The sequence below is a fragment of the Elephas maximus genome, chromosome 2 (assembly GCF_024166365.1).
Source record: "Elephas maximus indicus isolate mEleMax1 chromosome 2, mEleMax1 primary haplotype, whole genome shotgun sequence".
Lineage (NCBI taxonomy): Eukaryota > Metazoa > Chordata > Mammalia > Proboscidea > Elephantidae > Elephas > Elephas maximus.
This window is the reverse complement of record NC_064820.1, coordinates 58,952,656-58,979,832: the sequence shown is the minus strand read 5'-3', so window position 1 is coordinate 58,979,832 and position 27,177 is coordinate 58,952,656. Positions and strand designations below refer to the sequence as shown.

Sequence of the window (27,177 nt, the reverse complement as noted above, 5' to 3'; positions counted from 1 at the left end):
AAATACACCACAGGAAAAGAAAATTATAGACCTATATCCCTCGTGAATGTAGACTCAAAAATCCTCAGCAAAATTCTAACCAATAGAATCCAACATATCAAAAAAATAATTCCCCATGACCAAGTGGGATTCATACCAGGTATGCAGGGATGGTTCAATATTAGGAAAACAATTAATGTAATCCACCACAAAAATAAAACCAAAGATAAGAATCACGATTTTATCAATTGATGCAGAAAAGGCATTTGACAAAGTTCAACACTTACTCATGATAAAAACTCTCAGCAAAATAGGAATAGAAGGAAAATTCTTCAACATAATAAACGGCATTTATACAAAGCCAACAGCCAACATCATCCTAAATGGAGAGAGCCTGAAAACATTCCCACTGAGATGGGGAACCAGACAAGGATGGTTTTTATCACCACTCTTATTCAACATTGTGTCGGTAAGTCCTAGCCAGAGCAGTTAGGCTAGATAAACAAATAAAGGGCATCCAGACTGGCAAGAAGTAAAAGTATGTCTATCTGTGGACGACATGATCTCATACACAGAAAACCCTAGGGAATCCTCCAGGAAACTACTGAAACTAATAGAAGAGTTCAGCAGAGTATTGGGATACAAGATAAACATACAAAAATCAGTTTGATTCCTCTACACCAACAAAAAGAACATCGAAGAGGAAATCACCAAATCAATGCCATTTACAGTAGCCCCCAAGAAGATAAAATACTTAGGAATAAATCTTACCAGAGATGTAAAAGACTTATACAAAGAAAACTACAGTACACTTCTTCAAGAAAACCAAAAGAGAGTTACATAAGTGGAAGAACATACCTTCCTCGTGGACAGGAAGACTTAACATTATTAAAAAGTCTATTCTACCAAAAGCTATCTATATATTTGATGCAATTTCGATCAAAATCTCAAGGATATTCTTTAATGAGATGGGGAAACAAATTACCAACTTCATATGGAAGGGAAAGAGGCCCTGGGTAAATAAGGCATTACTGAAAAAGAAGAACAAAGTGGGAGGCCTTACTTTACCTGATTTTAGAACCTATTATACCGTCACAGTATTCAAAACAGCCTGGTACTGGTACAACAACAGATACATGGACCAATGGAACAGAATTGAGAATCCAGAAACAAATCCATCCACATATGAGCAGTTGATATTTGCCAAAGGCCCCAAGTCAGTTAAATGTGGAAAAGACAGTCTTTTTAACAAATGGTGCTGGCATAACTGGATATCCATCTGCAAAAAAATGAAACAAGACCCATACCTCACTCCATGCACAAAAACTAACTCAAAATGGGTCAAAAACCTAAATGTAAAATCTAAAACGTTAAAGATCATGGAAGAAAAAATAGGAACACGTTAGGAGACCTAATACATGGCAGAAACCATATGCAAAACATTATAAAGAATGTAGAAGAAAAGCTAGATAACTGGGAGGTCCTAAAAATCAAACACCCATGCTCATCCAAAGACTTCACCAAAAGAGTAAAATGACTACCTACAGACTGGGAAAAAGATTTTAGCTATGACATTTCTGATCAGTGCCTTATCTCTAAAATCTACATGATACTGCAAAAACTCAAGTACAAAAAGACAAACAACCCAATTAAAAAATGGGCGAAAGACATGAATAGACACTTCACTGAAGAAGACAATTCAAGTAGCTAACAGATAAATGAGGAAATGTTCACGATCATTAGCCATTAGAGAAATGCAGATCAAAACTACAATGAAATTTCATCTCACTCCAACAAGGCTGGCATTAATCCAAGAAACACAAAATAATAAATGTAGGAGAGGCTGTGGAGAGATTGGAAGACTTATACACTACTGGTGGGAATGTCAAATGGTACAACAACCACTTTGGAAACCAATTTGGCGCTTCCTTAAAAGCTAGAAATACAACTACCATACGATCTAGCAATCCCACTCCCTGGAATACATCGAAGAGAAATAAGAGCCTTTACACGAACAGATACATGCACACCCGTATTTACTGCAGCACTGTTTACAACAGCAAAAAGATGGAAGCAACCAAGGTGCCCATCAATGGATGAATGGATAAATAAATTATGGTATATTCACACAATGGAATACTACACATCGATAAAGAACAGTGAGGAATCTGTGAAACATTTCATAACATGGAGGAACTTGGAAGGCATTATGCTGAGTGAAATTAGTCAGTTGCAAAAGAACAAATACTATATAAGACCACTATTATAAGAACTTGAGAAATAGTTTAAACTGAGAAGAAAACCTTCTTTCGTGGTTATGAGAGGGGGAAGGGAGGGAGGGTGGGAGAGGAACATTCACTAATTAGATAGTAGATAAGAACTACTTTAGGTGGAGGGAAAGACAGCACACAATACAGAGGAAGTCAGCATAATTGGACCAAACGAAAAGGAAATAAGTTTCCTGAATAAACTTAATGCTTCGAAGGCCAGCATAGCAGGGGCAGGGGTCTGGGGACCATGGTTTCAGGGGATATCTAAGTCAACTGGCATAATAAAATCTATTAAGAAAACATTCTGCATCCCACTCTGAAGAGTGGCGTCTGGGGTCTTAAACGCTAGCAAGCAGCCATCTAAGATGCATCAATTGGTCTCAACCCACCTGGAGCAAAGGAGAATGAAGAACTCCAAGGACAATAGGTGACTATAAGCCTAAGAGACAGAAAGGGCCACACAAACCTGGGACTACATCATCCTGAGACCAGAAGAACTAGATGGTGCCTGGCTACAACCGACGACTGCCCTGACAGAGAACCCCTAAGGGAGCAGGAAAGCAATGGGATGCAGACCCCAAATTCTCATAAAAAGACCAGACTTAATGGTTTGACTGAGACTAGAAGGACCCCGGTGGTCATGGCCCCCACACCTTCTGTTGGCCCAGGACAGGAATCATTCCCAAAGTCAACTCTTCAGACATGGATTGGACCGGACAATGGGTTGGAGAGGGATGCTGGTGAGGAGTGAGCTGCTTGCATCAGGTGGACACTTGAGACTATGTTGGCATTTCCTGCCTGGAGGGGAGATGATAGGGTGGAGGGGGGTAGAAGCTGGCGAAATGGACATGAAAAGAGAGAGCAGAGGGAGAGAGCGGGCTGTCTCATTAGGGGGAGAGTAACTGCGAGTGTGTAGCAAGGTGTATATGGGTTTTTGTGTGAGAGACTGACTTGATTTGTAAACTTTCACTTAAAGCACAATAAAAATTAAAAAAAAAAAAGAAGATGGAAGGCATACACAGATTCACCGTACCAAAAAGAATTGGTCGATGTTCAACCATTTCAGTAGGCAACATATGATCTGTGCATCAGGGTTGTGTCCTTTCACCATACCTATCCAATCTGTATGCTGAGCAAAAAACCCAAGAAGCTGGACTATACGAAGACTGGGGCATCAGGATTGGAGGATGACTCATTAACAGTCCGTGTTATACAGAGGACACAACCTTGCTTGCTGAAAGTGAAGACTTGAACCACTTACTGATGAAGATCAAAGACCACAGCCTTCAATATGGATTATGCCTCAACATAAAGAAAACAAAAATCCTCACAACTGGACCAATGAGAACATCATGATAAACAGAGAAAAGACTGAGGCTGTAAAGGATTTCATTTTACTTGGATCCAAAATCAACACCCACGGAAGCAGTAGTCAAGAAATCAAACAACGTACTGCACTGGGCAAATAGGCTGCAAAAGACCTCTTTAGAAGTGTTGAAAAGCAAAGATGTCACATTGAGGACTAAGGTGTACCTGACCCAAGCCAGGGTATTTTCAATCACCTCATATGCATGCAAAAGCTGGATAATGAATAAGGAAGCTGAAGGGAAAATTGACACCTTTGAATTGTGGTGTTGACGAATACTGAATAGGCTATGGACTGCCAAAAGAACGAAGAAATCTGTCTTGGAAGTACAACTAGAATGCTCCTTAGAAACAAGGATGCTGAGACCGCATCTTACGTACTTTGGACATGTTATCAGGAGGGATCAATCCCTGGAGAAGGACATCATGATTGGTAAAGTAGAGGGGGTCAGTGAAAAAGAGGAAGACCCTCAGTGAAATGGACTGACACAGTGGCTGCAACAGGGGGCTCAAGCATAGCAACAACTGTGAGGACGGCAGTGTTTCATTCTGTTGTGCATAGGGTCGCTATGAGTCAGAACCAACTTGATGGCACCTGACAACAACAACTACGGTATATGAGCAAGAACCAATGATACTGAAGGAAGAAATCCAAGCTGCACTGAATACACTAGAGAAAAACAAGGCTCCAGGAACTGACGGAATACCAAGTGACATGTTTCAAATACACCTACTTTTTCATTATTAACAGTCTAACGGCCCAAGTAAAGGGATATTTATAACTTTTCTTTTTGTGTATTTCATAATCCTCATGGAATTTTTTCCCATAAACATGATTTGTTGTCTAACTTTTAAAGTGTTTTTTTTTTTAAAAAATAATAAAACTCAAGAAAGTTAAACCTTTTAATCAGAAGCTTTAGGAATCCTTTAATATCAGTTATATGAGCAATCTATTATCCGTTTTAACTCCATTTCCTTTATTTGAAATTCCATTTCTTCACCTAGGAAAAATTACTATTTGAGGAGCCATACTTGAATTAAGAAGCCCTGATGGTACAGTGGAGTCTTGGTGGCACAGTGGTTAAATGCTTGGCTTCACCAAAGGGCCAGCAGTTTGAACTCACCAGCCACTCTGCACAAGGAAGATGTGGCAGTCTGCTTCCATAAAGGTTTATAGCTTTGGAAACTCTATGGGGCAATTCTACTGTTTGCTAAGTTCTAGCAAACATTTGCTAAGTTCTAGGAAACATTCGCTTAAAATTGTTGACAGCGCGATACATTATTTCCAGTTAGATCCAATTTAAGTAGCAAAGTCAAATCCACTGTTGACAAGTCAGTTTGTCAAGGATTTTCCTGTCAACAATTTTAAGCAGCAGATGTTTGCTAGAACTCTAGCCACACCAAAATCCAAAGCAAAATTTAACTTCTTGTTCAAAACTCCTAAGGTCAGCGTTAAGGGGAAATAACTGTCACAAATCTCAACAACACCATAGAATATGCACAATACCTGAATCTCTCATGTAATGAATTTCATCAAATATGACCCAAGCAACTTCTCGCATAACTTCCGAACCTCTGTACAGCATACTTCTCAAAATCTAAAGAAAAACAAGAAATTTCACAAATGTAGGTCATAACAACTAATAATTAAAAATTTTTTTCTAACAAGCAATTTGGAAAATTCTCTATCACTGGAAACATTAAAGTAGTATCTGTTGTTAGCTGCTGTGGAGTCAACCCCTGACTCATGGGAATCCCAAGCACAACATAATGAATTGCTGTCCGACCCTACACCATCCCCTTGATTAGTTGTGAGCCACAGCGTTTTCACTGGCTGATTTTCAGAAGTACATCACCAGGTCTTTTTTCCTAGTCTGTCTTAGTCTGGGAGCTCCACCGAAATCTGTTCAGCATCAATGCAACATGCAACCCTCCCTCCAATGACAGACAGGTGGTGGCTATGCATGAAGTACACTGGCCAGGAAGCAAACCTGGGTCTCCAACATGGAAGATGTGAGTTCCATCACTGACCCATCAATGCTATTTTTAAAAAATCAAATAACATTCCTTTCTCCCATAAAACCAAAGTAAATTAATCCTCAGTCATTAGAAATGAGCTATAATGTGCAGAATTATCATCACCTCTACCGTCCATGTGTCTCAAATATAAACTTATTATTTTATATGCTCAGCACCAATTCCAAGATACATACTTTCTAAGATATGAGAGCAAATTAAAATTATCTTCTATCCAACACACTGGACCTCATTATACTGTCTGCTCTTTTTTTTTCTGCCTACATCCCCTCAGGAAACCCTGCTGGCATAGTGGTTAAGAGCTACAGGGGCTAACCAAAAGGTAAGCTGTTCGAATCCACCAGGCGCTCCTTGGAAACCGTATAGGGCAATTCTACTCTGTCCTATAGGGTTGCTATGAATTGAATCAACGCAACAGCAACAGGTTTGGTTTTTGATTTTTATATTCCCTCACGATATGGATATTTTTTGGCACCCGTTAACCTGATTTTTTGGCAATAATAAAAATCCTCCACAGATGGAACCAAGTTTTGAGAACAGAAAATAAACTTAATTTGGGTACCAAAATGAAAAATGAACAATGCTTTTGGTTGGCTCTCCACACCAGGAACTAATTTTTGCCCTCTAATATACCATGTCCTCATAAAAAACTAGGATATGATCCAACTATATACAGAAGTACTTCGAATAAGATATAATTATATGTAAAGCCTAACTATGATTATGGGAAGAAGCTAAACATAATACCTACTAATAAGCTAAACAAAGAGCTACTACTTATATGAAACTACGTATTCAAATTGTATCAAAGCTGTCAAAACATTTTGATGTCAATGATAGTAAAAAGCCCTTAAAAATACTTGATTAAAAAAATTATGACAAGTAATAGAAATACTGGCATTTTAGATATGAATTCATACAATTGCTAGAACATTTTGAGGTGAACTTTTTCCGTTTCAAATAAATCTGCTCAGAAAGAAAAGTGTTACATTTTATCTCTACAGAGCAAGTGATAAAACACAATGCTCTAAATGAACAGACATTAATAAAAAATGGATGAGGTACTATATAAATTACCTCTGTGGTCATAACAAGACAAGATGCCGTAGGATTTATAGTAACATCTCCAGTCATCAGACCAACATCTTGAAATTCTTCATACATTTCACGGTATTTCTGGTTACTCAGAGCCTTAATTGGGCTGGTAAATATTACACGCTGTTTTTCCCTTAAGGCCAATGCAATAGCATACCTAAAGATATGAAAGCAAATAAGAAAAAGGTAATTATAAAATTTTTACTTTGAGTTTTCTGATTTTTCAATTGTATTAATACATAAAATGTCCAAATTTTCCCTAATTACTTGCCTCAAATGGACTCTAAAGAACATTAACACCTTATTCTACTTAGTACAGAAATACTAATAAACTGGTGATTATTATGACAAATCTGAAACATAGTGGTCTAAATGAACAAAAATGTTTTAATTTTAAAATTATGTCTCTGGGAATTAATGTAACCTTTTTTTTTTTTTTTTTAATTACTAATACCTGGAGCCGTGGTGGTGCATTGGTTAAGAGCTCGGCTACTAACCAAAAGGTCAGCAGTTGCTCCTTGGAAACCATATGGGGCAGTTCTACTCTGTCCTACAGGGTCACTATGAGTTGGAATTGCCTCAATGGCAACAGGTTTTGAGTTACAAATACCAATGATTATTAATGGTTACTCTGTTTTTACTTCTAGGTAAAACAACTTTTTTACCTGTAGGTAAAACACATGGGAAATTTAGAGTCTCTGCCTGTGAGCTTATACATACAGATACCATTAACAGGAATGGCTTTAAAAAAAAAATTTTTTTTTTTAACTTTCAAAAATGAGTTAATCCATATGTACTCTTTCTCGATATGTAATATTTATCAAATCAGTTCTTGAGTAAAAATTATGGTGGGTTCTGATTATGTAAAAGTTCTTCCATAGCTATTAATAAAAAAAAAAGTTTTGTTTTTTAAAGAACATTCAGTTAAAATTTTAATATAGATCATGAAATCAGGATTAAGCTTAGCACTGCGATAGATCCTCCTATTTAAGACTTGGTTTCTGCTGTCAATATGCTTTTTGACTTTTTGGAGAGATAAAAATAATATTCATCCCAGCCCTGCCCCAAAAGAGTGAAATAAACTATTAACAAAATTAAAAAGTTACCCAAACAAACATGATTAAATATGACTGTAAGAGACATACACGAAATAAAACATAAAAAACTCCAATGTCATTGAGTCCATTCCATACACATTACAATATACTACCTAAAATGTCCACCTTTCAACAAAAAACACTATAAGACATGCAAAGAAACAAGAACGTGAGATCCATACTTGGGTGGGGGAAGCAGTCATAAGAATCTGATTCTGAATGGGCCCAGATGTGGACTCAGCAGACTACCTTCAAAGCAGCTAATAAGAAATATGTCCAAAAATTTAAAGAAAAGTAGGTTCTAAGAATTAAAGGAAAATAAGACAATGGCTCAACAAATAGTCTCAACAGAGAAACCAAAATTATAACAACCATAACCAAATGGAAACTCTACAGTTGAACAGTACAATAATCAGAAGGAAAAATTCACTAGATTGGCTCAAAAGCAGTGAATATGAAGTTTGATCAAGAGAAACTATCAAACCTAAAAAGTCCTTCAGGCTGAAAGGAAATGACACCAGGTGGTGCAATAAAGAACAAAAGAATGGCAAAACTATGCAGAAATATAAAAGACTATACGTATGTATTTTTCCCTTACTTTTTTAATATGTTTAAGAACATAAGACTGTTAAAAACAGTAATCATAACACTGTATTACTGGGTTTATAACATATCTAAATAATATACATATGATAAAAATAACACAAAGAGGAGAAAACAGAGCTATATTACAGCAAGGTTTCGATACTTTACAGAAATGGCGATTTAGCTATATTCTATAAGCCCTAGCGCAACCACACAAAACATGATAGATCTTTAAAAAACTAAAAATAAAAACCCCAAGGAATAAAACTGTACACTAAAAATACATGTAAAGCACAAAAGAAGCAAGTGAAGAAGGAAACAACAGAAAGGATAAGATACATACCAAAAAAAAAGAGGAAACTGTATATCCAATCATACCAGTAACTAAATTATTCATGAACAAAAATACATCTTTAACCACTAAGGCTCCCTGCCTCCTTCACCTTCATAGGGCTTGCCAGTTCCACTGAGGTAGCATGCAACATTTTACAACTCCATTCATTACTGCCCACACACAAGGGTCCACTGCAGCTAAATCTTCCTGATCTACAGCTTCACCCAGTTGGTGATACTGAAGGAAGTTCCAGCCAGAGCTGCTCAGGCATTGAGCATCAGGCTGGGAGGTACACACCAAAAAAAAAATTGTGAAATGAAATAAACACCTCAATCAAAATGCAGGATTGTCAGGGACTGAATTAAATAAAAGTATCAACTACATGTTATCTACTGGAGACACCATAAAACTCAAAGATGCAAACAAACTGAAAGTAAAAAGATGGAGAAGGACATACCATAAAAATAGGCACCATAAGAGTTCAATTAGTATCAGACAAAGTCAACTTTAACAGAATGAATGTTACTCGAAACAAAGAGGGACATTTGATAATGATAAAATTTCAGTGTACCAGGAAAACGTAACAATTACAAATATATAAGCAGTTAACAACCAAACCCACTGCCATCAAGTCGATTCCAACTCACAGACCCCTAATACACAAAGCAAAAACTGACAGTTAAATGAAGGACTAGACAAATCAAGAAGTATATTTGTAGATTTCAATACTCATCTGTCAATAATTGATAGACCAATTAGACATAAAGTCAGAAAGAATATGGAAGACATGATCAACACTATCAATCACCTGAGCTGACATATGCAGAATACTCTGCCTGACAAAACAGAATACACATTCTTTTCAAGCACGATAAACACCCTCCGGGCTACATCATATGCTAGGGCACAAAACAAGGTGAAATAAATTTAAAAATCATTTAAATCATATAATTTCTCTTTTCCAACCACAAGGAAATATTAGAAAACTGGAAAAATACCAAAACATTTGAAAAGTGAACAGTAGCAATCACAAGGGAAATGAGAAAATAATTAGAATTGAATGAAAATGCAACACAATATTATCAAATCCATGGACGGCAGGTAAAGCAGTACAAAGTGGGAAAGTCATAGGTTTAAATGCTTGTATTAACAAAAACCAAACCTGTTGCTGTTGAGTTGGTTATATTGGACAAGAATTATCTAAAATCAGTAAGCTAAGTTTCTACCTCAAGAAATTACAAAAGAAGAAATCAAACTCAAAGCAAGAGAAAATAATAAAGATGAGAGCATAAACCAGTGAAACAGAAAAGAGAAAAACCAGTGATCAGAGTCTGTTTTTTCAAAAAAGAAAAAGAGAATCAACAAAACTGAAAAACACTTTGCTAAAACTGTTGTTGTCGTTAATGCACAAGAGAAGGAATCCCTGCCTGGTCCTGTGCCATCCCCATGATTGGTTGTGGATCAGACCACTGTGATCCACAGTGTTTCCACCTGCTGATTTTGGGGAAGGGATTGTCAGGTTTTTCTTCCAACTCTTTCTCAGTCTATAAGTTCTGCTGAAACCTGTTCAGTATCACAGCAACACACAAGCCTCAACTGACACACTGGCGGCAGCTGCGCATGAAGTGCTTTGGCTGGGAATCAAATCGGGTCTCCTCCCTGACAGGCAAAAATTCTATCCCTGAACCACCAAAGCCTCCTTTACCTAAAAAAACCAAGGGGAAAAAAAAAAAGGCACAAAAGGCGAAAATCAGTCCTCGTGGTTCCCTGAGCAGCACCATGGCAGTCAGCAAGAATAAGCGCCTTACAAAAAGTGGCAAAAAAGGAGCCAAGGAGAGAGTAGTTGATCCATTTTTTAAGAAAGACTGGTATGATGTGAAAGCACCAGCTATGTTCCGTATAAGAAATACTGGGAAAACACTACTCACAAGGACTCAGGCAACCAAAATTGTATCTTATGGCCTCAAGGGTTGTGTTTTGAAGCAAGCCTTGCTGATATGCAGAACGATGAAGTTGCACTTAGAAAATTCAAGCTATTTACTGAGGATGATCAGGGCAAAAATTGCCTGACCAGATGCCACGGAATGGATCTTACCCGTGATAAAATGTGTTCCACAGTCAAAAAATGGCTGACCATGTTAATGTCAAGACTATTAATGGTTATTTGCTTCATCTGTTCTGTGTCAGTGTTCCAAAAAAATACAACAGATTCGGAAGACTTCTTATGCTCCGCACCAACAGGTCTGTTTGCCAAATCCAGGAGAAAATGCTGGACATCAGGATCAAAGAGGTGCAGACAAACGACTTGAAAGAAGTGGTCTATAAACTGATTCCAGGCAGCACTGGGAAAGACATAGAAAAGATTTGCCAAACTATTTTTCCTCTCCATGATGTGTTGGTTACAAAAGTAAAAATGCTGAGGAAGCCCAAGTTTGAACTGGGAAAACTCACAGAGCTTCGTGGTGAAGGTAGAAGTTCTGGGAAAGCTACTGGAGGTGAGACAGGTGCTAAAGTTGAACGAGCTGATGGCTATGAGCTACCAGTTCAAGAATCCATTTAAAATTCAGACTTTTAACAGTGACAAATAAAAGATCTCATTTGTGGGGGGAAAAAAAAAGACGAAAATCAGGAATGAGAAAAAAAACAAAGACCCCTAGAAAGTAAAATGATTTTAAAGAAATTAACAATTCTATGACAACAAATTAGACAATTTCAATGAAATGGACAAACCACTACATAGATACAAGTTACCAAAAAGGACTCAAGAAGAAAGAAAATCTAAATAGACCTATAGTGAATAAAGAAATTGAGTTTGGAATTAAAAATCTTTCTACAAAGAAAAGCCCAGGCCCAGATAGCTTGACTAGTGAATTCTACCAAACATTTGAAGAAGAAATAATAGCAATACTACAAAAACTCAATCAAAAAAAGAGATGACAGGGAAAACTTCCTAACTTATTTTATGAAGTTAGTATTACCCTGACCCCAAAGTTAGACAAAGACATTAAATGATAAGATATGTACAGACCAATATCCTCTATGAAGATAGACACAAAAAAGCTGTAACAAAATATTAGCAAACTGAACCTGGCAATGTATACAAACGATCACCTGCGTGAACTGCATTTATTCCAGGAATGCAAGGTGGATTTAATATCAGAATATTAATCAAAGTAACATACCACATTAACAAAAAACAAAGACTACATTGATTATCTCAATAGATGGAAAAAGCATCTGACCAAATACAATGTCTTGGTAAAAACTCTCACTTTTAAACCTATTTTTATATATTCCCAACTAAGAATGAAAAGGAATTTCTTCAACCTGGTAAAGGGCCCTCAGACACTGCTGGGTCTATGGTAGAACTCCTGCCTTACATGTGAGAGACCTGGATTTGATCCTTGGCCAGTGCACCTCATTCATGGTCATCACCCGCCTATGAGTAGAGACATGCTGCTATGATGCTGAGCAGGTTTTGGCAGGGCTCCCAGATTAAGACAGGCTAGAAAAACTGGCCTAGCAATCTATTTCTGAAAATCGGCCAATGAAAACCCTATGGATGACAATGGTCCAATTCAAAACCAATCATGAGGATGATGCAGGACCAAGAAGCATTTTGTTCCACTGTGCTAGGGGTCACCATAAGTCAGAGCCAGCTGGATGGCAGCTAACAAGAACAACAGGAAAACACAGCAATTAACAATACTTAATGATGAAAGACTAAATGTTTTCCCCCTCCCACTGGGTACAAGGCAAAGATGTCCAGTCTCATTACTTCTATTCAACAGCGTACTGGGGATTGCCAGTGCATTAAGATAAAGAAACTGAAGGCATACGTATTGGAAAGGAAGAAATAAACTATCTTTATTCACAGACAGCACGATCGATCACCTGTGTAGAAATCCTATGGAATGGTCAACTAAGCAAAAAAAGTTTAGCAAGGTTGCAAAATACAACACCAATATGTAAAAAGTTTTATTTCAATGTACTAGACATGAACAGTCCAAATACAACATTCGCCAATAGTATAAAACAGAATAAAGTTATCAATAGACTTAAGAAAATATGTGTAAACTAGTACATTGAAAACACAAAAATACTGGTGAGAGAAATTAAATACCTAAAGAAATGGAGAAATATATACCATGCTCATGGGTTGGAAGACTCAATACTGTTCAGATGACAATTCTCCCTACATTGATCTATATATTCAACAAAATACCTATCAAAATTCCAATAGACCTTTTTGGTAGAAATAAACTAATCTTAAAATTTCATTTGGGAATACAAAAAAAAATCTTTAGAGAAAGGAGCCCTGATGGCACAGTGGTTAAACACCTGGCTGCTAACTGAAAGGCTGGCAGTTCAAACCCACCAGCCACTCCAAGGGAGAAAGATATGGCAGTCTGCTTCCATAAAGATTATAGCCTTGGGAGAATGAAGAACACCAAGGTCACACGATAACTAAGAGCCCAAGAGACAGAAAGGGCCACATGAACCAGAGACCTACATCATCCTGAGACCAGAAGAACTAGTTGGTGCCCGGCCACAATCGATGACTGCCCTGACAGGGAGCACAACAGAGAACCCCTGAGGGAGCAAGAGATCAGTGGGATGCAGACCCCAAATTTTCATAAAAAGACCATACTTAATGGTCTGACTGAGACTAGAGGAATCCTGGCAGTCATGGTCCCCAAACCTTCTGTTGGCCCAGGACAGGAACCATTCCCGAACACAACTCATCAGACATGAAAGGGACTGGACAGTGGGTAGGAGAAAGATGCTGATGAAGAGCGAGCTATTTGTATCAGGTGGACACTTGAAACTGTGTTGGCATCTCCTGTCTGGAGGGGGGATGGGAGGATAGGGAGAGTTGGAAGCTGGCAAAATTGTCATGCGAGACTGGAAGGGCTGACTCATTGGGGGAGAGCAAGTGGGAGTATGGAGTAAGGTGTATATAAACTTATATGTGACAGTTTGACTTGATTTGTAAATGTTCACTTGAAGCTCAATAAAAGTTAAAAAAAAAAAAGATTACAGCCTTGGAAACCCTACGGAGCAGTTCTACTCTGTCCCATCAGGTCGTTATGAGTTGGAACTGACTCGATGCCAAGAGGTTTGGTTTTAATCTTTTGGGAGCGGCTGGTGGGCTCGAACTGCCAACCTTTCAGTTAGCAGCTGAGCACTTAACCACTGTACCACCAGGGCTCCACACAATGAGTACTACACAGCAATAAAATGAAATGAACTACTGACACATGTAACAACATGACACATACAACAACGTATCTAAAACATTATGCTAAATGAAAAAACCAGACAAAAGATTCCATATTTTATTCCATTTACAATAAATTTCTAGAAAAGGCAAAACTACCGATAGGAGGCAGAAATGTCTGCCTGGTGCTGGGGGTGACATAGGTTTGAATGCAAGCACACACAAGAGAACTACGTGTATTAATGTACGTGTTCTCAAACTGGTGATGGTTGCACAACTGTACAAATTTGTCAAAATGCACCAAAGTGTATACTTACAATGGGTGGATTTTATGTTAAGTTATTTAATAATAAAGCTGTTAAAATTAAGAGACATACATGGAATAAAAAAATTAGCAGTGCCAGGAAAACTATTCAATTACATAGATAAATGATCTTGTACCAACATATTAATCCCAAAAACAGATTTATAAATAAAATGTAACCCTCTACTACAGTTATCAGCTAAAGTGGGAGTTTACCTTAAGTCCTTGAATTCCTAAGGGAAACCTTTATCTGAGATCTCTGAACCACTCCCTGAAATTATTATAAAATGTGGTATACATATACAAATATGTACCTCATCAGATTTTCAAAAGGGTCTGGTGAATTTTTTAAAAATTTTCTTTACGGTTTCACAATGTAGGGTTTAAGGGCCTTCTCTACTGATAAATTCTCTCCTCTCGTAGGAAAAGTGAAAGCAAGGTTACATAGTTTAGACAACTATACATTTTGGCTTTAAATGTATAATGCACCAAACACACTGCTATTAAATTTGTTTTTCTAAGTGAGACAAAATAACTGAACTAACAGTAGTTAGATTCCTTCTTTTATACCCGTACCTGGGGGAAACCGGTTTCTGACTTCAGCACCTTCTGAAAAGGGGTGGACCTGAGAGAAATTAGCCCTAAACCACTGGAAAGAACTGGGTGCTGGTGGGAAACAGATCAAGGCTATTCTGCAATTACCTGACACCAGAGGGGCATGAGACCCAAAATAAACTCCTCTAACTCTCCCTGCAAAGACAAGAAATGGGACTTAAACAGATAGCCAACATCGAACGAACCAATAATACAGTGACCAAATAAGTCCCAACTATGCCAAAGAAAAATTATCCTGGGGCTTTTACAATCATGCAAAGGTAAAGACAATGATGGGCAGGGTGATTGGGGCCATTTTATATGATGCCATTTTTATCTGTTTCTTTTCTCTATAGGGTGTCCACTGTTAAGAGTACCTAATACAGCTACTTAATAGAAAAAGGGAGAAATAAATTATGTTGTAAATTATTAAAAGTTAACCCACAAAAGCCAATCTATAACAGATTTCAAAATCAAAGTTAAAGGGCACAATCCATTTTCAGAATGGCTCAGTTTATCTTAAACTTTAATGCAATATGACTTGACCTACTGAGACTGGAGGAATTCCCAAGACTATTGCCCTGAGATACTCTTCAAACCTTGAGCCAGAACTATCCCCAGAAGTCACCTTTTAACTAAATAGCAGGTTAGCTCAAAAAGTAAAGTATGTCATCCTTGAGTATGGTGCTCTTTAAAAAAAGTATCTATATGAGACCAAATGGATAACAGTTAATCTAAACCATGGATGTGAAGGTTGAGGGGCAGTGAGACTAAGTTAATGAGAATGGAACAACTAGAATGGAAATAATGAGAATACTGAAACAATGTGAAGAACGTAACCAATGTACTGAACACATAGAAACTGTTGAATGGGAACCTGTTTTGCTGTGTATACTGTCACCAAAAGAACAGGACAAAAAAAGTCTTTAATGGATGTAAGAATCATCCAGAGATCTTACCAAAACATACGTTCTGATTCGATAGGTCTGGGGTAAGGCCTGAGATTCTAACAAGTTCTCAGGTGGTATTGACTTGTCTGATCCAAGGATACAAGTAACAAGGCTCAAGAGAACCGTGGTCTTTAAATATATTTTGGAAGAAAAATTCCCATCAAAAATTTTAAAACATACTCATCATATGTGTATTTATTCACAAATTATAGATACGTGTACTACTGTAGTAACAGATAATGTACGTTAAAAATACAGGAAAGAAGTTGGATGAACCCTTCAAACTTACTGCCCCGAGATAATCTTTAAACCTTAAGCCAAAAATATCCCCTGAAGTCTTAAAATTAAACAATTGTTTAGTTTAACTAGTACAGAATGTCTACCTTGAGTATTTTCTCTTTTAAGATCTATCCATATGGGATCAAACCGACCACAGTAATACAAAATATTAGATGGGAAATTTAGAGGGCAGTGAGCTTATGTTAATGGGGGAGGAATAATTGGGAAAAAAGGTGAGAATGGTCACACAACTCAAAGAATGTAATCAATGTCACTGAATTGTACATGCAAAAATTGTTGAACTGGTGTTATGTTCTGCTGTGTGTATTCTCAACAACAAAAACAAATTATATAAATAACAATATAGGAAGCTTCCACTTACAGCCAAGATGGAGTAACAGGGACCAGGTTTACCTGCCCACCTGAAACAACTATAAAACAGGACAAACATAGGAAACAACAGTGTCAGACACTGAACATTAAGAACAGTAATCTCTGAGAGAAAAACAAATGAAGTAATTCCAGATGACTGCCTGGAGAATTTCCAAGCCCAACAGGGAGAACCCAGATGGAGCCTGGAGGTTTCCCTAAACTGAGCAGAGGTGGGAGTCCAGAAAGGCACATAGGCTAGTTTACAGGGCAGAACACCAGAAAAGAGAGAGTTGTACAAAGAAAGATCTCTGAATACCTGCTGAACATTGCCCTGAGGGTAAGTAAAAAAAGTACTGATCAATAAATAACTGTTAGGAAACTACCCAAGGCCAGGGAAAAATCATCCAAAAGGAGCAGAGATAAAAATGAATCTCACACAGGGTTGAGAGTATTCTGGGTTCTCAACAACCACAGTGGAAAACATCAAGATAATCCATAAGATACTGGGTAGAATACTGAGATAAGTATTGACTAAGTAGTGTGGAAAATTAGTCCTAGACTAAACTCTGTTCTGGTCCTGCCTAAAAAACTATAAAAGTTAACCCCCAAAAGATTAAATTTTTCCAAGTAACTGTATCCTGGAAGACAGCTCAAGAATATTTATAAATATGCAAAAACACCTGACACCAAGGTAAAATTCACAATATCTGGCATTCAATCAAAAATTAACAAGCATGCAAAGGCAGGAAATTCCGGGCTATAATGAGGAAAAAAATTAAAAGAAATCCAAAAATCATACAGATGATGTAATTAGTTAACAACGACGTCAGCAGTTATAACTACACTCTGTATGCTCAAGAATGTTGAGGAAAGAATGAGCAGCACGTTAAGCAGAAACATGAAAGACATTAAAAGACCCAAATCAAACTTTTAGGGATTAAAAATACATTTAAGATGAAAAATACACTGGATCGGATTAAAGCAGATTTGACACTGTAGAAAAAAAAGATGTGTAAACTCAAAGCCATAGCAAGAGACTACTCAAAATGAAACAAAGAATAAACACCCAAAAATAGTAAGAAGTAAACACCTCATCAGTAGGCTACGAACAACTTCAAGCAGCCTGATACAATAAGAATCCCCAAACGACTTGGGGAAGGATGGGGAGTAAAGGCAATACTTAAAGCAAAAAATGGCTAAAATTTTACCAAATTTGATAACTATAATAAACCCATGAGGAGCCTGGTGGTGCAGTGGTTAAGAGCTATGGCTGCTAACAAAAGGTCGGCAGTTCGAATCTAGAAGCCACTCCTTATAAACTCTGTGAGGTAGTTTTATTCTGTCCTATACAGTCGCCATAAGTCAGAATCAACTCAATGGCAATGGGTTACAATAAACCCATGAATCTAAGAAGTTCAATGAACTTAAGTACAAGAAACATGAAAATCTATATAAAGTCACATCATAATCAAATTGCTTAAAATCAGTGATACAAATTAAAAGTAGCCAAACATCTAATCTAAGCAGTATGCAAAGAAGCAGGAAAATACTGACCCAAACCAAGTATTTTCCTGCTTCTTTGTATACTGCTTTGATTAGACCAAGAAATAACACAGATGAAAGAAGTAGTAACAAGGACATTTAACATTTAAATAGTTCTTGAACACATGTATTCCATGTGTTCAAGAAGCTAGAGGAAAGACTGATCATATTAAGTACAGACATTGAAAAAAAAAAAGATAACCCATTGCCGTCAAGTCGACTCTGACCATAGTGAACCTTTAGGACAGAGCAGAACTAGCCCAAAGGGTTTCCAAGGCTATAATTCTTTACGGACGCTGACTGCCACATCCTTCTCCAGCAGAGCGGCTGGTGGGTTCAAACCAATGACCTTTTGGTTAGCAGCTGAGCGCTTAACCACTGAGCCACCAGGGATTCCTAGTACAAACATAGAAGATATATAAAAGACTCAAAAGTGAACTGCTAGCAACAAAAACGACAGAACCTGAGACAAAAAATATGCTGAATGGGATTAATGGCAGATCAGCCAGTGCGGGAACAAAGATTAATGAATTTGAAGACACAGCGTTAGAAACAACCCAAAATGAAACACAAAAGAAAAAAAATGAACATAGCAGCAGTGAGCCATAAGACAACTTCAAGTGATCTAATATGAGTGTAACTGGAATCCTCAAAGTAGAGGAGTCATTAGGAGCACTGAAAAAAATATTTGAAGAAATTATGGTTAAATTTTCTAAATCTGATAAAAATTTTGAACCCACAAATGAAGCTCAATAAAACCAAAGCACAGGAAAACATAAAAAAAACTACATCAAGGTATAACATAATCAAATTGCTTAAAAGTAGTGATGAAGCAAAAAAATGTAAAAGCAGCCAGAGAAAAAGACATTATGTACTAAGTACGACAACAGACTTATTATATATAAACAATGCCAAGTAAATCTTGAAAGAAAAAATTAAAATTCTCTGCCTAACGAAGATATCTTTCAAATATGAAGATGAAACACAGACTTTTTAGACATATAAAAGCTGAAAGAATTTCTCATCAGCAGACTTGCACTACAATAAATACTCAAGGAATTCCTTCAGGTAGAAGGAAAATGATGCCAGACAGAAATCTTAATCAAACATATCAAAACATATAAAATTATTTCAAAAAAATATTTCACAAACATATCAACATAACATAAAATTTGTAGGCCGTAGCTAAAGCCATTAAAAGGAAATGTGCAGCACTGGATGCCTATATTATAAAAGGAAGGTCTCACATCAATGGCCTCATTTTTCCTCCTTATAAAACTAGAAGAGCAAATGAAGCCCCCCCAAAAAGCAGAAGAAAAAAAGATTTACTTGAAGAAATCAAACGGAAAAAAACTTAGAAATTTCAAACGGTGAGATACAAAAACAAAGTTATTTTAAAATTTCATTTAAAAAGAAAGCTACTCACTCCGCGCACACAGTTTTTCCCGCTGATGTGTGTGCAGATACTAAAACAGACTGATTATTGTCAACACACTGGATGGCTTCTCTTTGAAAAGCATCAAGAATGAATGGGTATTCCTATAAAAATAAAATGTTATTATCTGCATGAAAATACCTCGCCACATCTGAACACAGTTAAAATCAAGAGAGGCTACTCTTAATTAAAACAGTTTTGAGACCATTTCCTTACAATTCTATTCATGCAATATGCCACCCACTAGCTAAAATTAGGAGCAGTAAAAATATCAATCACATGGTGTAGAAATTAGTTTTGCTGTCCTCATTTACATATTATGCTTATTTATACATTATATTAACAATAGTAAAATAACCATTACCATTCATTAAGAACAATGCTTGTAGTAAAGCACTGCGTAAGATATTTTCCATATATTAATTTTCATAACCCCTGAAGTAGATATTATTTCCTTTCATAGAAACTCTGACACTCTGAAAAGTGAAGTCCCTCATTTAAGTTCACTTAGCTAACAGAATTCAAACATTCATATATTAGACTTAAAGAATTCATCCTTACTCCACCACACCATACTGCCTTTTTTCATTTAATGAAAAAGACTTGGAAATTTTTGTATTAAAATTCTGCTAAACTTCTAAGGTCTATGAGGACTTCAAAACCCATCTAATAAAAGCAATACAGTTTGGGTTTCATTAGAGGTTTGTAAATTTCCTAAACCTGTATGCAAAAACTTGTTGTATTCAAGGATTTTTCTTTCCTTAAAAAAAGGTTGATAAATTTCATTAGATTCTTTAAAAAGGTTGAGAATCACTAATTTTAAAAAAGTACATTACATAATGCTTAGTTTCCAACATGGCAGTTTACTGGCTGGATTTTCTCTATATTTGTCTCCAAGTAGCTGGAGATCCTTGGTCTATATACATTGGAAACTATAAAAATCTCACCTGAGAAGTTTACCTTTAAGATTTTTAAAAAAAAGAAAAGAGAGACTCACAAAACTGTATAAATTTTATCACCCAAAGCACAGACCTTTGCAGCTTTTCCAACTCGAGGTTTAAGTGGTAAATAATCTTCATCTGCAGGAAGCGCAACCTGATGACAAAAATAAATCACCAAGTTACTATTTCAAATTGACACATTCAGCACTCCATAATCAATGAGGGTGTGAAAATCAAAAGTAATGATGCCTTTAAGAACAAGGCAAAAAGCTAAAGATTCAACATTCAAAAACAACTCTACTACTAAGACTAGACAGGCCCATAAAACAAACAATAATACACATAGCTCAACCATGTACACGAGACTAAATGGCCACACCAGGCCAGGGGCAAGGGCCAGAAAGCAGGAAGGGCTAGGAAAGCTGGACAAATGGAAACGGGGAACCCAAAGTGGAGAAGGAGAGAGTGTTGTCACAAAACAATATGTATTAATTATTTAAAGAGAAACTAATTTGCTCTGTAAACCTTCACCTAAAGCACAACAAAAAATAAATTACTAACTCTGTTGTGGTAAAATAATTAAAAGCTTACATATTATCTCCCCAAAAAACTGTATTTATTAAAGTCTAGGACCTATCTTATCTTTGTATTTCCCATACCTAATGTACTGCCTGACATTAATGAATGCTCAAAAAAGCTGAACGAGCATTAAAAAGGCTATGACCACATGAAAGAAAATTAGGTTGAATAAAATGACACTTCATATTTCCTGGAACAGAAAATTAGCATTTTCTTCCAATTAAAGATTTCCTATGTAGAGCAGTTCACAATATACCTGAATTTTCAAGATTAAAAAATTAATACTGAAAGTGTTCAGGTTTCTGACTGTACAGCAGGAATCTAACTAATTAGTGCATAAATAATCCCCAGGGGCAAAGTAAGGTATGCATATAAATTAGAAATAATTTCTAAAAGGAAAACGTCAAGCAACAGGTATTAGATGTGTTTAGCTGCCTTAGAAGTACTGAGAGGCTGTTAGTGAACTTGTGACTCAATTACAATCAAAATGATGTGGTAGATTCAGAAAGAAATGACTAGAATCTGATAATTAAGAAAAGTAAAATCTAGTCAATTATGAAACCTAATGAATTATGCCAGTATGAAGAATGCTGTTAGACTTATGATGCTCTAAATGGAGTCTACAAAGCAAAGCCCAAAAATTGGAATTTGACACTTTATCCAGCATACTTTAGGATAGAGTTAACTATGAGTTGCTTTTATTAGTTAATGAACACTTCCGGGTAATAGGAATAGTATTCATCAGTCTTTCCCATAAGACTATATCCCCTTTATTATGATTCTAAGAAACTTTAAAGCTTCTAATTCTGCTTCCCAGGTAGTTCGATAGCAAAAGGACTGCTTAGCCATTAAATTAAGGAAATAACATTCTTCTGTAGACCTCAACTTCTTATGAGAATGATGAAAGTGAGTCTACCTTAGAAAGCTCAACCATGGGTACACTGGCAAAATAAAATTTCTGGATCTGAAAATCTTAAGACCAGACCCCAAATCATGGTGTTATCCCCATCAAGGTACAATTAACCTATGGGCCCATATCTGCTTAGTCAACCTTTCTCATGTCTTTTTCTTGATACCCTTTATGACATAAACAAAAAACATCAAGCATGAAGCAATTAAGATTTTAGCATCTCTGGGATTTGACAGAAATAATAAGAACAATTTATATTTTTATATTTACAGGAATCAAAGAATTGTTCTGGTTCTCTGAGAACAGTCTGGGTAATGCCAATACATAATGAACAGGTAGAAGAACCTAGAGAGACTAAGGAGTTATAAAATAGAGAAAACTAACAGGATATCCTGTTTGAGTCAAACAGACTTAGCAATTAGTCAGTGGTGATCTTTGCCAGAGCAGTTTCAAAGCAATGAAGGGAGAAGAAACCTAATTGTAGTGGATTAATACATAACGTAAGGTTAAGAAATCTAAACAGGAATTTTTCAAGGAGTCTTTAGCAGACCACTGAACAGTAACTGAGAAGGCAGGGACCATGTCTGTTTTGTTGAACTCTGTACTCAGTGCATAATAAAATGTATTTGGCACTCAAAACCTATCTGATGAATGACTACAATGGAGAAGAAAAACAACAGCGTCTGAAATGCAACCTAGATGAAAAGAGAAGTTTTTACGTTATCTACATACTGACAGGAAAGGGCAAAGAGAGAAAGAGACTCTTGAAACAGAAAGGGAAAATGGAATGACTGAAGTCTTTGTGGAGGCAGGATAAGATACAACCAAGAGCACAGGCAGAGCAACCCTCTTTAGCCTGAAAGAAGTACCTTTTGAGTGGATGGGATAGGTGCAGATAGGCTTGTTGGAGGAGGTTATGATCAGAGGACACTCCAACTCTACAGACTCAATTCACTAAATGAAGTAAGAGATAAAGTTACCTACTAAGAAACTGAGAGGAGCTGACAAAATGGAGGGCTTGACAGAAAGAACTTCTGACCTCCTGAGAGCAAGGCTTGTTTTTTCGTTTTGTTTTATTTTTGTTTTAGGGTCTAGCATAAATGCTGAATGAATATCAAATGGGCATTACACCTGTCACTCTAAATGCTCTCTCTAAAGGAACATAAAGGACTTTCAACAGAAAAACAGATATTTTAAAACATAAGGCTCTAAAGCTGTATCAAAAGCTGTTTTTATTAATTTGGAGTTATTGTGCTTATTCAATAAACTTTCAGTAAGATTCTCCAATTATCTGCAATAACAACTGCTGTAAGGTTACAGCATAATGATAAAAGGCTTAATAGACGGAAATAGTGTCACAACTTCCTTATGTCCCTTATGTCTATAAACTCTCATTTCTAAAGGGATATTACAAGCTATCAGTAAGCACCATCTTGTGACAGGACAAAGAAACTGCAACTTATCAGTAATTACAGCAAGACATGAAACAGAACACGGACATGGAAAAAGGCACTGTTACTTGACCTTAGTACAGAATGAACATATACTGAACACCTACCATGTTCTCGGCACTTTAATTTTCTCATATAATTTTCACAACCATCCCATGAGGTAGATCTCATTATTCCAAATTTACAAATTAAAAACCAATGTTCAAAGAGACTAAGATATTCACCCAAGACTGTAGTTATTAAATGAGCTAGGCCAGGATTAGAGCCCAGGTTTGATTACAAAGCCCCAGCTCCTTCCACTAGAGTAAGTACACCCCACAGAAATTGCTTCATGTTTCCAAAGCCCCTGAGACTAAACTGCTTGCTTATCATTATACTAGATACCCAAAGAAAAATCCCATTTATAATACCAACCTACTGTACACTGTTCATGCTTACCTCATGTGTACATCCTTCAACAGTTTCAACTGCCTGTACCTTGACTCTGGGCATCAGGTCTGCCAAACTTATAAAAATTGTTAAAGTTACACAAAAATAAAGTACTTTTCTATAATTAGATAATAAGCATCCCATATGCATTAAGGAAAATGACACTGCCCAATTATCATTACTTCAAATTGGAAAAACATTCACTATTAAAAACATATAAAAATTTTTCACATTACAAAAATGCATGCTGAGAGTTCAAAATGGTCAGTTAACATCTTTTGTTACGAATGAAGAACAAACGTACAGGCAGTCCCTGGATTACGAACCAGTTCCGTTGCTTATAATTTGTACATAAGTCAGAACAGTTAGGTATGGCTCATATCTAACGTCAGTCAAATGTTTGTATACAGTATATAGTGTGCCTTTCTATGCGTGAAGAACATTAAAGAAACACTTCAAGATACACTAAAACATCTTTTACATAATAATACAGTAATAATAACAACGTTTTGATTCACTTTACAAAGTAGTGCCTATTTATTATTAGAAACTATTGTATGTACCTTGAATTAATAGGCTTTGGTTAGAACTACCAGCTGGACAGACGGACGTTCATAACCCAGGGACTGCCTGTACTGCCAAGTGGGTTACTCAAAGAATTAAGTCAGCCTACTTTCAATGGTTATTTTGAATAAAAAGCACTGTCATTAATTCAAAACACAAAATTGGTTATAAAAGCCATTACATGATACCAAACCAAAACCTGCTGCTGTCAAGTAGATTCCAACTCACAGCGACCTAGAGGACAGAACTGAGCTGCCCCACAGGGTTTCCAAGGTGCAGCTGGTGGATTTGAACTCCTGGCTTTTGGTTAGCAGCCAAGCTCTTAACCACTGTGTCACCAGGGCTCCAGTTACATGATAGAAAATATAAAACAAACTAGCCTAATTTAGATGTTGCTATCATTTCCAAGAGTGTTTCATGTTTCTCATTAAAATCTAAAGTTACACTCATCTATGTTCTCTGTTCAGGCTCTGACAAAGGATTTATCATTGTAAGCTGAAGAAGAGATGTATTTCTGTGCTAGATTCATTATTCTTATTTACTGTACTTCTAATTTTTATTTAATAGGCAATAATACTTTAGATAAATAAAACCCAAGAGTTACTATAATAAGCAACAATGATTTTGAATTAGCAATACTGCTTTGAAATCCATTCCATCAGCTTGGGCAAATGATGCATATTAAAGATATTTCAGTGACACACCTACCACCATTTATAGTAGCTAATTTTACTCCCTATAACAATAGCTAACTGGTTTTAAAAAATCCTACAAAGAGTAAATTTTTCATGGTAGCATCAAACTACACTATGGGACGGAAGAAGGAAGAAGCAAAGCCAGGAAGATCATCGCCACAAAAAGAAAGAGGTAAACCTAAGAAAGTAGCACCAACTTCTGGAAGGTTCCAGCTTTCAAAATTAGAGGAACAGCAACTACTTCAGTCACAGATATCCATGTGCATCCCTCAATGACGGGAGTCTTGAGATTCAGAGCCTCTCTATTGCTACATGGGACACTGAAAATCTAATTTCTCCTAATGTTTCTTCTTGCTGATTCTTTTCATTGAGTCAGTTTTATTATTTGAATCCTCTCTTCTCCAGTGATTCTCTTCTTGGGACATTTCAGAAATAAAGGAGACATACGTTTTCCTCTTGAAAAAAAATCAGGCCTTAAGATTCTTTCTCTAAATTGGATTCTAAAGTATTAAAAATCTGCTTCCTTAAAGATTAAAAAACCAAACCCATTGCCATCGAGCTGATTCCAACTCATAGCAACCCCACAGGACAGAGAACTGCCCCATCGGGTTTCCAAAGCCGTAAATCTTCACAGAAGCAGAATGCCACATCTTTCTCTTGTGGATTAGCTCTTAGGTTTCGAACTGCTGACCTTTCAGTTAGCAGCCAAGTGCTTTAGCCACTGTACCACTAGGGCTCCTTCTGTAAAGACTACAGTCTTGAAAACTCCATGGGTCAGTTCTACTCTGCCCTATAGGGTAGCTATGAGTTGGAAAAGACTCAACAGCATACAACAACAATATTTATGACAATGGGAATATTACCTTAAATCTTCAGTTACTGACTCTTCTATTCGGATCTTCTTTCCAAAAATGGGTTCATCTGTGCTTTCGAAATCTGCATCTCTCTTTTTTCCACTATTAGGTGACTCTGATTGCAACTTAACATCAAAATGTTTTCTGAAAAGTTTAGAATGAATTTTGCATTATTAGTTCTTACTTTAACAGTGACTCCATAAATATTTTTCCATATATAATATACACAATTAGAAAAAAAGAAGTCACATAAATAGATATTACAAACCAAAATTGTTTAAAGTCCAGAATACTCTAACTTTAATAAGTAAAACTGACCACTACTCCTTTTGCATTTAATATTTTTTTGGAAGTTTAATGTAATTTTTCTTTAAAACTGCAAAACAAAATACCATGAAACATTTGCACAAATACCATCAATAAATATTTAATGTTTACTCTAATGGCATGACATTACTATTTGGGAGAAAATTTTTGTGCGTGTGGTCAAAAGTAGTGACAACAGATGGTGTCTGGTGAACTGAATACCCACGGAGGATTTGAATCTGACTGCTACCCTCATCATACACAAAAATTAATTCCAAGTGGATTTTAGATCTAATTGTGAAAGGTGTAAAAACTACAAAGCCCCTAGAAGCAGAAAAGGGGAAAATTACCTTCATAATTTCTGCAACGGTTATAAAATTACTAACCAAATATATGATAAGTTGGCCTACATTAATTTCAAGACTTTCAAAGGATGTCATTAAGAGAGTAAAGAGGTAAGACAAAAACTGGGAGAAGATATTTAAAACACATACGACCGACAAAATACATCATCCAAAATATTGAGGGCACGGTCTAAAAATCAATTATTTTTAAAAAGACAACTCAATTAAAAAATGAGAAAAGACTTAACAGGAACTTTACAAAAAAGATATCCAAATGGCCACTAAGTATATGAAATGGTCTCAACATCACTGCTTATCAATGGAGTTCGTAAAATTTTGATCTCAGAACCTCTTCCTAATCTTAAAAATTACTGAAGATTCTAAAGAGTCATTTATATGGTTTTATCTACTGATATTTTCCATATTAGGTATTAAAACTGAAGAATTTAAAAACATTTACTTGCTTACAAACAATAAGTCCATTACATGTTAGCATAAATAACATTTTTTAAGATTCCCCCCTCCCAATTTTTTTAATAAGAGGTATATTGTTTTACATTTTTGCAAGTCTCTTTAATGTCTGGCTAAATAGAAGGCAGCTGGACTCTCATATTTTTTTCTGCATTCAACTTGTGATATACTATT

At 36.3% G+C, this 27,177-nt stretch overlaps 1 protein-coding gene and 1 pseudogene across 2 annotated transcripts in view; one reads left to right on the top strand and one right to left on the bottom strand.

Moving 5' to 3' along the window:
* The window catches only part of MTREX (Mtr4 exosome RNA helicase), a 122,801-nt gene that overhangs the window by 82,454 nt on the left and 13,170 nt on the right, over nt 1-27,177 (bottom strand). For both annotated transcript variants that reach the window (XM_049863768.1, XM_049863773.1), the window contains exons 2-7: nt 25,892-26,026; nt 23,779-23,845; nt 20,492-20,554; nt 19,451-19,563; nt 6,729-6,903; nt 5,122-5,212 (exon numbers count right to left, since the gene is read on the bottom strand). In XM_049863768.1, the coding sequence (XP_049719725.1) occupies nt 5,122-5,212; nt 6,729-6,903; nt 19,451-19,563; nt 20,492-20,554; nt 23,779-23,845; nt 25,892-26,026 (644 nt within the window). The remainder of the gene's footprint in view (nt 1-5,121; nt 5,213-6,728; nt 6,904-19,450; nt 19,564-20,491; nt 20,555-23,778; nt 23,846-25,891; nt 26,027-27,177) is intronic.
* On the top strand, nt 10,506-11,322 carry LOC126064682 (40S ribosomal protein S3a-like; annotated as a pseudogene).